Consider the following 14,891-nt stretch of genomic DNA (forward strand, 5'->3'; position numbering starts at 1 on the left):
TTTTTGTTTCTTTCAGTTGCAAGTTCTTGCAAGTCTTTCTCAAACAAAGTTATACATGCTGTTAAAATTATGTATAAAAATGTGCATTATCCATTGTTCTCTGATTCTTCAATTGTTTATGTAAGCACCCATAGTGGCAATAATATATCTAAAAATTTGAAATGATAGAAACATTGCAGGAAGAACTGATTTATACACTGCTTTGAAGGTTATTTGCCATGTTTCCAGTGACTCAGTTATTCATTTTTATTGATTGTCTAGGTTGATCATTTATTTTGCAATAGAAGAACTGACTGCCAGAGAATGTACAGAAAGTGTAACAACAAGCCGAAGCATTGGTTGTTGAGGGTGTGAAGGCAGTGGTGGATGCAGAGGCTGACCCATGATTCGACACCACAACAGCCAAAATGTCCACCTGCTCATAAAGAAAATAAAAATTCCTGATTGGCTGTTTTTAAAAGCACCTTATATTTTGGAGAAAAAGCCAAATTATATCAGTGTGTTCACATGAGGCTGTGAGGGTTTGGGGAGATGGGGGAGGGGTCTGGTAGAGCCCTATATGTGTGTGTGTTGTGGCATGGTTTGGGTTAGTAAAGGGTGAAGACTGGGTGGAGTGGTATTGCGTAAGGGATCATTAAGCAGTGTGTGTGTGTGTGTGTGTGTGTGTGTGTGTGCGTGCATGCTGACCACACCTCTATGGCTGCCTCAAACAGAAGGGAGTGGAGTTTCCTGTCCAAAGATAAAGTCTCCAGGAAGCCGATCCTCCTGGTATTCGCTCCACTGGGAGCCTACACTTAAACGCCTCACATCCTACTTAATGGTACATCTGTTGTGTTAACTCAAATTCACTATTATCACTTTTATTCTGACTTGTTTGCGTCATCACTGAAAACAAACAAAAAAGCAAGACGATTGTTTGCCTGTTCCGGCTTTACATCCTTCGTTTAAACAGGATGTAGTTTTTCCAAATAACGCAGTGTAAATTCTTTTAATAATGAATGTTACAGAAATGAATCGAAAACTATTTGTTTACAGTGGCCCCTTAGCACAAAACACATCGAAGAGTGAACTCAGAAACATTAAATCAAGAAAAATACAAATATCAAAACACAAAGAAGTACCAAGAGAGAATAATCCAAATTAGCTATCTTAACTAACTGCCACATTAAAAAAACAAAATAATTAATCAGAAGAAGATGATGGCCCCTGTGCATGCCCTTCTAAATTTGAAACATTGTGGCCTGCGACTGCGCCGATTGCATGTCGTTCCTTGCTGATGATTGGCTCTTGGTCTGTGTGACCACCAGCAGATTACATCTGTTAGTCACACAGACCAAGACAACAATCGTCTTTTGTCCAGATCTTGATATTTCTTTATTTGCTTCTCAATGGGGAACAATTTAAAGGTCCACCAAAGGAAATATATAAAACAAACATCAAGATGTAGGCTGGTTGAATTGGTAATCTCATTGTTCAATGTCTGGGAACACTGTCAGTGAATACAATTGTTGTGTTTTTGTACAGTAATCAGTGAGGCCTGGATCTCAGAAATATTACGCTTGGCTGCGTCTATAGTTTTTCCAACCTAATTCTTGTCTCATTTGTGGTCTGATAAACAGTAAATTCATCAAATTCACTGCCCCATATTGCTAGTTTCACCAAAATCAGTGAATATAGTTGTGTTTTACAGTAAGGCCCGCCACACAAAAACGACCCGAAGATGACCAACTGCTGCTGAGGTCACGTGATTTCCTGTCAACTGCAGAGGTGCTCTTGCGGAGGGGAGCCAAAATGGCGGTGGTCTAAGGAAACGGGCGCAAACTTTTCCGTCAGACAAATTTGAAATTTTGTGACATGACAACCTGAATATTTAAATTTTCAACTGATAAAATGAGCACATACTGTAAGTGAAAAAGTGTCTTTATAAATTGTACCGGGCATAGATCTCAGTGGAAATAAGAGTTATATAAAAGTTTTGTTGAGAGCAAAGACGTCGCAGTTTGGGCGACCTTGACAGTTTTAGGTACCATTAAGGTAGTGTTTTAGCCGCAGTGTGCAGGCTAACGGCTTACGGTAAATTAGCAGAGTGAGTGAGTGGGCAAGCAAGAGTGAGGGAGGGCGGACAGAGGTGTGCTGATCGGCGCAGAGCTGGGTGAGCAGTATAAACTGAATATATATATGTACATGTATATAATATTTATTATTCACATTTTGCGATAAAAAAAAATTATGCAGTCATTAGAGCAAAGCAGAGTTCCTGAAGTTTGTGTAGATACATTTTGCTGATTGTAGTGAATGGTGAATGAATAGTAATATTACCACCCTATCTCCAACACGACCCATTTTCTAACATATATCAAAATTTATTCTTATGGATCCATTAGATCTTGTTCCCAGGCCAGACCTTCTCAGAGCATTGGCTGCCAGCTGATCCCCCAGTTTCCCCCTGGAAAAGTTGTTAGGCCCGGTGGCAAATATCTTTGGATGGGGGCCGGAGGCCAATAGTTGTTTGTTTTTTTTGATGGGGGCGGTGCGAGCCAGCGACAGACTGATGGCCCTGTAGTTTCTGTGAAAACAGAATCACAGACGGGTTCGCAGAAGTAAGAATTTAAAAAAACTATAACACAGATTCAATAGGGCCCTACATTAAGTCAGTGCTAAAAGCTGACTGGAGATTTGAAAATATGAGTAATGTTTTATAAGTCATTCAACACACATTTTTTTTTTTTAATTACCAACTTTAGCAGAGTCTTACAAAGAATCTGACATGTACACTCTTGGAATGCCGTGTTTTCAACAACAAAATTAATTTAATTAAATTACAATAAATAATGTCAAAGTTTTAAAGTCCTGATTGGCTACAGATTCTTACAGCTTTGGAATGCTGGGCACATTTCAGCAACAACAAAAATTTTGCAAAGATTTTGCACTCTACAAAAAACTCGTGGGGTGCTCACCCGCTGAATTTCGTCATCCTGAAAAAAAAAGGCGTTTTTCAGATAGACAAATCAGGACAAAACTTTGTTTGAGACCTGTCTCTGTCTCGGCAACACACTCTTGCGAGATCTGGCAACACAGATATCTCTTCTCTCTGTTGGTGCTGAACCATCGGTCTGGTTTCACCAAAGATGCTCTATAACAACACATAACACTTTCTGAACCGTCTCTGGCACAACTCAATCTGCTTTCATGGATCCACACACTTTCACAACACTTCCAAACGAGGTGGGGGGGATCGGGAGGAGAGGCGACTGTGCCCACTTAGGAAACTGGAAGTGTATACCATTTCATATCATTATCGCAGCTTGTAATGTGTCATCTTTGTTATAGAGCATATTTGGTTGTAGTGATTCCCTGGTTGCAAAAACACCTGCAGAACGGATGAGGAAGCTGACCAATCAGAGCAGACTGGGCTTTTCTAGTAGACACCCAAAATATAAATAGCACATGGAGTGCAATAGCAACTCCCACAAGTAGGAGACTGTACAGAACTCAGCTGCTAGGCTTTTAACCAGGACCAAGAGGTACAACCACATCACACCTGTTTTAGCCTCTTTACATTGGCTCCCTGTTTGTTTTAGGATTGATTTTAAGATCTTATTGATTACTTTTAAGGCTCTTCATGGCCTGGCTCCAGATTATATTTTAGACCTTTTAATCAATTATGAACCTTCTCATAGTTTGAGATCTTCAGGCAGGGATCTTCTGTCTCTTCCTGAGTCCAGAATGAAAACAAAAGGGGGGGCAGAGCTTTTGCCATCAGGGCCCCGAGGCTCTGCAACAACTTGCCCGAAGAAATCAGGTTGTCTGAGTCAGTGTCTTCTTTAAAGTCTCTTCTCAAAACACATTTTCATCGGAAAGCATATCCTGATCTTACCTGAGCTGTCTGTTTATTTTATTTGCCTTGTATGTATTTTATCATTCACTGTGTTATTTTATTTCTCTTGTTGTGAAGCACTTTGTATACAAAGCATTAGCGAGAGAATGTCGGATGACAATCATACGTCAGTGTTTTTGAAAGAATAAAAGAAGCTCAGTTTTCAAGAGAGGACATGTCTGGTATCCTGATAAACTATTTAATTAAAATATACCTATATTGGCCACTGAGCAGTACGAGTTAAAGTGCCTTGCTTAAGAGCAGTTTGGTTGTTGGTTGTTGTAAATTGAGAAGACCTAAGGAGATGAAAAAAGGTGGCGACGAAAGAAAGAGGAAATGATTAAACAGGCTGGCCAGTTCATACAAGTTAACTAGTGTTTGCGTGTCAGAACAAGGTCAAATGTCATTTTGCGGCCTTGTTACGACTTTCCAGCAAAAGTTAGCAGACGACTTCCTCTTTATTTTAAATATCTCTTACTTTTTCCCACAACACACACAGGCCTTTATCTCATCTCTCTTTCTCCCGCCGTTGTTTTCTCTTCTACTTTCTCTTTCAAACTCTCACACTTGACTCTCTCTCTCTCTTTCTCTCTCCCCCATTTCTCTCTCTCTTTCTCTCTCTCTCGCCCTAATAGGATATGTCGAGGGAGGCTCTGCTTCCGCTCACCCCGTCACCATGGCAACCGCGGCTCTGGCGGGAGTTGCCGAAAAGACTGTGTAGCCTGACCCCTCCCCCCCTTCCTCCTCACTCCTCCTCTTCCTCCTCCACCTTTCCAGACCAGCCTCTCTCTCTCTCTCTGTTTCTCTACCTCCCTTGCTCTCTTTCTGTCCCCCCTCCTCTCTCCCTCTCTTTCTAACTCGCTGCTTCAGCCAAAGGCGAACACAACACACACACATACTGAATACCTGCCAGCACAGCACAGTGAATAGCCCTCTCTCTCTCTCTCTCTCTCTCTCTCTCTCTCATATACACACAAATACACACAATGAGGCCCTCTGTGTATGTGTGTGTGTCACCGATGTATGCACATAAACAAGTCAGTTGTCCTCTAGCAAAGAGGAGCACTCATGCACAAAGACAGGCCACAATACACACACACACACACACACAGTTACACACATGTACACACACACTCTATTACTCTCCATGTGTTTGTATGTGAGAGCATGAGACATGAGAGGTTAGAGGCCTGTTTGCTGTGCTTTTGCCAGGAGGGTTTTGCTAGCATGTGTGGTAGTCAGTGTGTGTGTGTGTGTGTGTGTGTGTGTGTGCGAGGGAATTGTGTGTGTGTGTGTGTGTCTATGGTTGAGCATTCAGTCCATTCAAAGGACAGCACATTCACAATTTTAGGATGCTGAGAGAGATGTTGTGGGGTGAGGGGGTAATGCAGTGCAGATATTGGACGGATGCAGTTCCCTCTGCTGGTGCAAGATGATGATGTCATTGTTGGCAGCCCACTTTCTCCAGAGTAGAGCTTCTAGGAAGTTAAAACGGCAGCTCTGATTGGGACAGAAAGCAGATACGACTCTGTTGTGTGTGTATTTTTATTCAGAACTGATCTGAGCAACATGTAGTTCATTTAGTGTATCAGCTGATGTTTAATACTGGTCTTATATAATATATAACCAAACTGTGACCATCACCCGAAATGTTTCTCAGCAAGCTGCATTTTGAAGATGGTACCAGTGCACTTCAGCTTTAACTTTCATCACAGCTTCCATTCCTTTCTCATCGCTATTAAACTGTTCCTGTCATCTGACATCAGCAACGAAAATCTCCATGTAAACAAGTAATTTCGCCTATTCAGCTGTAAAATTAGGATGTTATTAAACCAACTGCCAGTGTGGTGAGATAAATTCACCTGGTTCCAACAAAAAGAGACTGTTTCCTGAGTTAAGCCGAGGTGTTGAGGGTGCAGACATTGTCTGTAACGAGCATTACTGGTGTTGAAAGTTTCACTGCCCCGATGACTGAGCCAAGATGTTTGTGGTTTTCCATTTATAAAGGTGATGATTTTGAAATAATGGATGGGTCAACAGACTTGTCTCAAAGCTGGTTTTTGTTTCTACTGGAGCGATTAGACGAGTTTCTATTTCTCCACCCTCATCAGTATCTGTCAGGAGGGAGGTTTTTGTAGTTAAGAAATACAAACTGTGTAATTAAATTTTTGCGTTTTCATTCTTTTTTTCATTTTAAAGTCTTGCTTCATTATCAGAATTTCCCGGGAATTGCTTGGCTATCAATCCAAGGCTTTTCTTAGTCCCTGAAAAGCTTGTCATTTAAACATTGAATGTTTTTTTTTTTGTTGTTGTCAGCAATGATGTTTTATTCACAGAGCACTGAAAGCCTGCCTTTAGTGTGTGACATTAGATCTGAAAAGGGCGGAAAGGAAACTGATTGAAGCACTTCGTAAATGACCTGAAAAGAGGGCATGCTTCGATTACTGGAGAACTGATTTCAAAGAGACGTTCTACCGGAATTTCTACAGACATTGTTGATATGAGTGATTGTGAGGCAACTGAGGACCGGAGTGACAAGCCATGAGCTTTGTCGAACTGTGATTTATTGTAAGTCTCTCTCTCTCTCTCCGCCTACACATTCTGTATTGTGTATTCCACAGCTGAATGCAACAAGTTCAGGCACAGCTGGGAAACATTGGAAATTGATAAATGAACCATAAAGTAGGCTAAAAGTTCTTGGGTTTGCCAAGAAAAGTAAATTGTTACAGTTCAATACAGCAGAATTCTCAAAATACACAATAGAATAATCTAAAATGCTGCCAATCAAATGCTTTTGAAATGTTTCAGCATCTTCACTTACAGGAAAATCATATTTACAACCTGGATCTTATTTGTTTATTGTCTGCCATCACTTCTGTCAGTCATTTGATATCTTCATTGTAGCGATTATGTAGAAGTGTATGAGTGGATGGGGGCGCTGCAGTACAGGCTGGTTTTAAAATTCCAGTTTAGGCCAGTTATGGAAACCATTTATTTGGAAGAGAAAACAAAGGTAAACAGTAATATCATCCACATTTGTTTGTTGCAGAGCTCCTTGCGCTACACACTTTTAGCCCAGGCTGTTGAAAAAATGACTTTTTCTTTTGTCTTCAAGCAAAGTGGTCATTGCACAGTTCATAGCCTAAAATAGGAAAATGTAAGTAAGAAAGAGGGATGAGTAATTTATGGAATTTTTGTGACTATTATTATTATTATTCTATTCTTAATGAGCTCTAGCTCTAACACGAAATGGTCTACATTCAGGTCTCTCTTCTTAAGCACTTGTAACTGACAATATGCAATATTTTTGTCTTACAGCTAATTCTATAATGTCTACATGTATTTTTACATTGGTCAAACTATCTTTGATCAGAGTTTTTCCCAGTGTCTACAGGAAGGATATTTGGCATTCTTTTGTAGTTTTGTTGCAATATAACTGCATAAAGCACTTTTACATTGACAAGCTCATGAAATACTAATGATACTCCTAATTGACGCTTTTTAAAAACAACTGTTCAGTAAAGGTCTACTAATTATGCCTAGATGTTAAAATCACGTACAGTGGTAGCATTAATTACAAGGGGAATATACATAATGTGGTTTTCTACAGATGCATAATTAGATGTCTAGGCCCTTAATCAGATTCACCTACTCCTATTTCCTACTAAGGTTGTCTTATTTTTTTGGAATTTACCTTAAGTGCTTTAATTAACCTCTTAACCAAAATGCTGAAATATATCATGTTTAGTGAGTGTGTCTGAAGGTGGATTTTTCTTTTGAATTGGGGAAAACTTAAGTTGCAGTTATATTCATGTGCAGTGCGCTGCACAGCTGTAATTAAAACTCAAGTAGAGTTTGCTTTAAGGTTAGAGCCAAGTGCCGTCCTGTGTGGGTGTTGTGGACGAACAAGTTACTAAGCACCCAGGAAATCAACACTGGCAACTATTAGGTAACATTAGGCTGAGTGTGAGTGTTAGCACTGGCTAACAGACATAGTGAGCTGTGCTGGGATCAGCCTGCTAACAGGTGGGTGAACCAGAGAGAGAGATAGAGAGGAACAGACTGAGGGGTGGGGGCAGTTGGTGTTTCAGTGGGTGGGTAAGGCTGTAAGGGGTGGAGCTGCATATGTGTGTGTGTGTGTGTGTGCTTCATGGTTAATATCTCCCCCAGCTGTTGTTTTTGCTCTTGTCTTTATTATATCGTCTGTATCTGCCTTCACATTTAACCTCCTCAGTCACACACACACACACACACACACACACACACAGAGGACATTATTACATGCACATACAGATCCAGCACACATGTATGCCCCCCCAAAAAATAAGGTGCCCCTCCCTTCATCTCTCTCCCATCCTCTCATCCTTCTCTTTACCACTGTAGCCTTCTCAACAGTCACAGTATTGTTTGTCTCACCTCAGGACCTATTGATTTCTAACTGTAGAAAAAACAGTGACAGACTGAAAGCCTATTAGGCTTCAGTGGAAATAATTATTTTTTTACTCTTGTGTTTTACTGTTTTGTAGTGGTGATATTGTTTTTTCTTTTTACCACATAGGATCATATTCTCCACCAAAGGCCAGTATAGGTGCAGCAAGGGTAGTGTTACCAAGTCTGCTGTTGGTCCCTTCTGGCACAATCTGGGCAGTAACTTTTGTCTCTTTCCCACCAACAAAAACAGGAACTTAAAGTCAGTTCTGCATGTACCTGTTTGCATGTCCATGGTATCTGAAGAACCGTGAAGATTAAAAGCACCACTTTTGACAACAACACATTGTCATTTGCCTGACTGTGTGATGTTTGAATGAATATTGGAAAGGAAATGCGCAAGGGTTGTAAGGCTAGTAGTACTACCTACCTACTATTACCTCAGGAGGAGGGACTTTTTGGGAGGCAGAACAGCCCATAAACCAAAAGTGAAATTAGTTACTGTTGTTTATACAGATAAAGTAATAAGTAATCTATTGTATCAACAGTTTGTGGAAAGGTTCCTGGAATGCAAGAGACATTTGTGACTAACAAGACCTACTTCGTTAAATGTAGTGTTATCTTTCGGGTGAAGTCCTGACATGCGTATTATCATCTGTTTCATATTTAGGGACATTGGAAAACTGTATGCAACATTGTGCACACAACATCTTTTCTTCCTCTAACTGAGGCTTGTATGCATTGGAAATCTGCCACCTTACAAAAAGTGAGATTATGACATTCACTAGCAATCTTTTTTTAGGGCAGTTTTTTAGGGAGCAGACTGTATGGGAAATGTATATCATTAAAATGTAACTTCTTAATAGGAATTTGGTAGAGGAGTTGTTGCTGTTGATCCCATGTGTGTAACCTGTCACAAATAAGTTATGTGGCTGCTGACAAAGGTGTGTTGACTGGTCCTTCAGTGCTGCCATATTAAGCGTTACTTGTTAACCCTACGTTAAAGTGGCACAGTCACATACCAAGCAAAGCAAAGCACGTGCTTGTGATACGACCAAATGGGGAGAAAACAAGAAGGATAAACTAAAAAAGCTGCACATCTCTCTGTTGAAATGAATGATCCAGCTCCTCTCACATGCTCTGGATGTTGTGCCATAATTATACATACTGTACCATGTAAATAGCCTTCTGTGGGCACATAAGGTTACTGATAGCAGAGCTATATTGCTAGTGTAAATCACTCATTACTTTATCTGTATGAGACCCAGTGTGAGTACAACACGATTAAAGTCCTCTGGACAGATTCTGTCTTTCTCTCTGCCTGGTTTTCTCACCGCTGCTGTCACAGCTGCTACCCACTTCCATTCAAGTTAGAGATCACATGAATTAACTGCAAGATGAAGACTGGGTGACCCATTTTATGGTGGAGCCGTTAAACTGAGAAGTGCGGGGGGGGGGAGAATGGGAGTACTCTGGCGAGCTCCGCTGCAACACGTCTAGCTCAACGAGGGTTTTTCATGTTGCATTCAGACATGTTGAGTTAATTTTTTTTAAGGTGAATTGTGTTCCAGCCCTGGCTGATTGTTGTGATTGTTATTTTATGGCCATGTGCTGTTGTCTGACTCACAGACAATGCAAATACATTTGACTTCAGAGCAAGTGAAAGGTTAGGATGTACTTTCAAGTGAAGTTCAGTTTCTTGCCTTTGTGTGGAAACAGAGACCAGACAGAGACAGAGGGTCTGTGTGATAATAAATTCAAGATTGGTGAGGAAGCATTGCCTTGCCATTGAACTGACAGTGTTACAATGTGGTAAAATTCCAGTAACTAGTCATTTATTTAATAAAAACAACATGTTTCTGGGGTTGTATCACCTTTAGTTTAGAATTTCTTCTTCAAGGCTCAAAACATCTCTTATGCTAACAATTTTAACCTTGAATCCTCTCAAAACCTTGCTTGCAGAGTAATTGCCATTCAAATATATTTCTTGTTTGCCTATGTTTATGAACTAATATTCACTTTTCACAATGAAAACTGGATCCTCTGTGGATACATTTTAAAAAGGCCTATTTGCAGGTGTGGATGGGTCATAAAGCTTGAGTGTTTTTTGGGCATTCAATGTGGATTAACTCATATAAAAGAACAGAAAAATGCTAGATTGGATGGAAAAGTTTTGACACTTGAAAAGCAAACACTATTATTCACAATAATTTGAACACAACCTCAGTTTTTTGTTCTCACTGCTTTGGTAAAATTAAAACACTGGAAATCACTGGGCCAAAATTAACCCGGTTTGGGTCAATATATCACCAACGCAATACTGGGTCAACTTTACCCAGTACCCATGGGTAGAAAAACACCCAACACAACAGGTTGTTTAGACCCAGTCTTGGTATTATTTTTTATATTACTGTTGGGTTATTTATCTAAGCTATAATATGGCATGGTTAAGCTTACATGTCACTATTTGTTACTGCTTGTTAATAATATGTGTATCCTTTGCAGTTTTGAAAGTCATATCCATGTTCAATTTGTGACAGTTTTAAGGTAAAACTTGTGCTGGTTGTGTCTCACACTGGTTCAAAATAACCATATTTAGTTGGGTCAGAACAACCCATTGTCATGGGTAACCCAGTAGTGCGGTGGTGCGATATTGACCCAAACTGGGTCAATTTTTAGACAGTGATTTTTAATGTGTAAGATCATTTACATGACAGGCCTATTCAGGTATTAGACTAAATCAATTAATTAATTAATTCAGGTGTTAGTCTTTATTGGCGATAGAGAAAGGGCTCCATTGTCTTGTGACCAAAGCCAATCACAAAATGTGCTGTGGTCAGTCTTAACTTTGCTCTTTAAAATCCACATATAAGTGTAAAAATTACAGTTTAATAAAGTTGTGTTTTTTTGTCTTCTGCTGAGTAACGAGCTGCTATACATCCTCCTTTTTGAGCTAGTCACTCTGTCCTCATATCAGAAAGTTTCTCTCTTTCATTTTTCCTTCCTCACTCTGTCACTCAGATCACAGAGCTTGCAGGAGTCCAGCGAGGTTTTTCTTTTCTTTTTTCTAGTGGAGTTCAGCCTCTCAGCATCTTCTTTTGGGGATTTTGCAAAAAGTTGTGGGTTTAATCTGAGCAACCGTGAAAAGAGGAGAGGGGAGGAAAAAAACAAGAGAACGGAGGAGAAATACAAGAGTGAGTGGGTGGAAATGAAGCCAACGAGGGATGAGAGGGTGAGTTGGGAAGAAACAAGGGTGTGGTTGATGTAAAGAGTGAGAGATGCTGGAGGGAGAGGTGGGGGTGTGGGAGAGAAAGGTGAAATGGGTGTGGTCATGATGGAGAGAGAGAGAGAGAGGAAGAAAATACATAGAGGAATTGGTGGGGGTGAAGTGATGGAAAGATGAACAGACTGGGAGGGGAAGGGAAGGGAGTTGGTGGTGGGTGGGGAAGGAGTGGAAAACATGGAGTCAGCTGATAGCTCCCAGTTTCCATGGCAACGCTAGGCCTTTCCCACCCACTCTCTTTCATTCTCGTCTCTTTCTCTCTTCTCTGCCTCGTCCACTCCCTCACTACTTTCACACTTCATTTTCTTTTCAGATTTTTGTTTTTGTTTTTTTTTTTGTAATCACGTTATGGCCCTGCTTCCTTTTGCTTGCTGATCTCCCGTTTTCTTCCTCTTTCCTTCCTCATCTCCTCTCGCTGGCTTTCCTTTCCATTCCTTTCCTTTGCCCCTTTCCTTTCCTATTTGCCTATTATAGAGCTCCTGCAATTCCTCCTTACCTCAGCAAAGTTTGGTGCAGATTCTATCTGTTTGTTTTTTGTTATGCGTTGTCAAAGATGAATTAAAATACAGAGGATGAACATCACATTAGAAGCACAATTCAGGATGTTCTTGGACACACGATTAAGGAGAGTTTCGAAAATGGTTCCTCCTCATGCTTGCTTTACACGTCAGAATTTAAAAAAAGGTGGTCGGTCGTTCACTGAGATGGATTACCTATCACAAGCAAACTCAAAGTCTCTGCAAATTTTCTTGAGTGAAGAAACAAAAGACTGAAATGGTTGCCTGGGATGCCAAAAATCATTGTACACCCTAAATGTGACGTGTAACGACCTGTAATGCTTTAAAACACTGTCGTCTAACGGTGGCTATTTGCATATGAAATGATGAAGTTGACTGCAGGAGGATGTTTACCAACCTTTGCATTTCTGTCTTCGTCCACCGTCACACAGCCCAGCCTCAAGCTGAACTGTGTGACCCGATAAAAGGGCGTAGCGGAGTCTCCACCCTCTCCTCCTCACCCAGAGCCAAGCTACGCTTAGCTGAACTGGACGAAGGCCAACTCCTGGACTGGAGGCTCGCTTGCTGCTCCCTCTCTCACTCCATTTCTCCCGTCTCCCCTCTCTTTTTTTTTTTTTTTCTCTCTCTCAGTCAGTACCAGTCTCTCTCTATACCCGTCCAGCCCTTCTCTCTCTGTCTCTCACTTTCTCCTCCACCTCCCCCCAGTGACCCACACAGCAGCCATTGTTCCCTGTGCTTTCGAGCTACATGGCAGCTGAGCCCTGGGTGGCTGTAGAGGCGAATGGGGTGCTCCGTTTCTCTGAGAAGGCTGAGAAAACTAGGCCATAACATTAAAAAGCCTGATACAAGTTGGATGGATCCAGGATGAATTCCTCAAAGCAAACATAGTCAGTCTTAATGGATTGAAAAATTTGGTCACGCCTTGAAAGATAAGCATGTATATGTATGTATAGGGTTGAGCTGGTTCCAGAAGAATTGTTCCTCACTGGAAATTCTCAGTTCTTTTTTAATGATATCCTCAACAGAGAAACACAGGAGTCTTGTGAATGATTTAACAATATGAGTTTATGTTACGGCCATTAGTTCAAAATGTTTTCCACTATGTTTCTGAGACAATCACTTTTTTTCAACCAGTTTGGTGTGACTGATGGCTCTAAATACTATAAATGTTCTTAATAACACCCATGAGCCTCAGCAGCAGTTGTTATGGAGACAATTCCAGTTAGTGAGGCAAATCAGCGCTGTGGCAAATTGAAAATGCTTTGTTTTTGCAATTGTCAACAAAACACTGCTATACTGTTGCTGATTTCATCTGACGTTAACGACGTCTAACACTGTGCAGAAAATGAATGGGACTTTTACTTCTCGAACCCTGGACACATTTGAAATAACTTCTTCCTACTATGCACCTTTTATAATATGTATGAATATGTGTTGGCATTATGTCCATTGCCACTGCCATGTAACAGCCAGGTGACTGGGTATCAGGCAGAGACAGAAGTTTTTACAAACCTTTGTTGCTGTGTTTCCCATGGTGGTGTGTCTCCAGCTCAGTCTCACTGCACAAGAGAAAAAGGATGAAAACATTTCTGTTTGTGTTGGCTTTTCTATCATGAAATATATATTTCTTGAATTTTTAATGTTGGTAATTTTGTTTTCTTTTCCTGTCACGAAAATGGTCACATGGAAATCCACAAAATATCAGTTTCAGGTTTTAACCGAAGTACAATCCGTTTTCTAAACTTCTCTTATTTTCCTTTGCTCTCTAGCAGGCAGATGTAGGTGACGACTGCTCGCAGCCAACAGATCTGAAGGTGAAGACGGAGCCTCCAGTTTGCAAGACAGAGCCCTCTTCGCCCCAGCCGTGCCCCGCCGAGGACCAGACCGAACCTGTTGACCTGTCGCTCAACAAGCCCCGCTCCTCTTCGCTCCCTGCTTCTACAACAAGCACCACAGTCAACCCTGCACCCAGCGGCGCCGTGACCCAACCCAGCCTGTCGGCTACACCAGTCCCCTCTGCTGTACAGTCAATAGGCTCCATGGTAACTACAAACTCCTACCTCCTCCATTGAAGCTGTTGCACTCAGGAGGGTTAGAGTGACCAATCATGTTCCCCTTCTCTTGCACCCCTCTAGGTTCTCTCTCCAGGCTCCATCTTGGCCACTCAGGGTGCCGGGGGCCAACAGATCCTTCATGTCATCCATACAATCCCCTCGGTCAGCATGCCCAGCAAGGTGGGCCAGCTCCAGACCATCCCTGTGGTTGTGCAGTCGCTGCCTGTTGTTTACACCACCATGTCTACTGACGGCGTCGCCACGGCAGCCATTACAGTGCCGCTCATAGGCAGTGATGGGCGCTCAGAAGGATCTGGTGAGTGGTACAATGAAAACTTCCAATAAGATATCATAATGGACGACAGTAGACAATTGCTATTTATTGTTTACTGTTAATTACTGTTATTTTTCCAATTGTGGAAACAGCCATCAATGAATACAACACCAGGCCTATTTGTGTCATTGAAATTTTCTGAGATGTTGGCAGCAATTCAGAAGTCTGGGACCAGGCAGGCTTGTTTGCATATGAGCATGCTAACATGCTAAACATTACATACTTATCATGTTTACATTGCTGCTACTACTAAGTCCAAATCATGCTGACAGTATACGGTGCATCAAAACAGCCTCCATTAATTTCTATATAAATCCAAACACCTGCTATTTTCAAACTTGCTCCAGCAATAGGCTACTTTGACTTTACCTTGACTTCATCTCTTGTCAAGCAATGA

General features: G+C 41.2%; 1 protein-coding gene across 2 annotated transcripts in view; it reads left to right on the top strand.

Annotated features, from left to right (window-relative positions):
• Nucleotides 1-14,891, top strand: part of klf8 (Kruppel-like factor 8) — a 74,936-nt gene that overhangs the window by 44,993 nt on the left and 15,052 nt on the right. The window contains exons 3-4 of one of the 2 annotated variants that reach the window (XM_044223463.1): nt 13,876-14,148; nt 14,242-14,476. In XM_044223463.1, the coding sequence (XP_044079398.1) occupies nt 13,876-14,148; nt 14,242-14,476 (508 nt within the window). The remainder of the gene's footprint in view (nt 1-13,875; nt 14,149-14,241; nt 14,477-14,891) is intronic. The other variant, XM_044223464.1, reaches the window with a different exon arrangement.

Source organism: Siniperca chuatsi, linkage group LG14 (assembly GCF_020085105.1).
Source record: "Siniperca chuatsi isolate FFG_IHB_CAS linkage group LG14, ASM2008510v1, whole genome shotgun sequence".
Taxonomy (NCBI): domain Eukaryota; kingdom Metazoa; phylum Chordata; class Actinopteri; order Centrarchiformes; family Sinipercidae; genus Siniperca; species Siniperca chuatsi.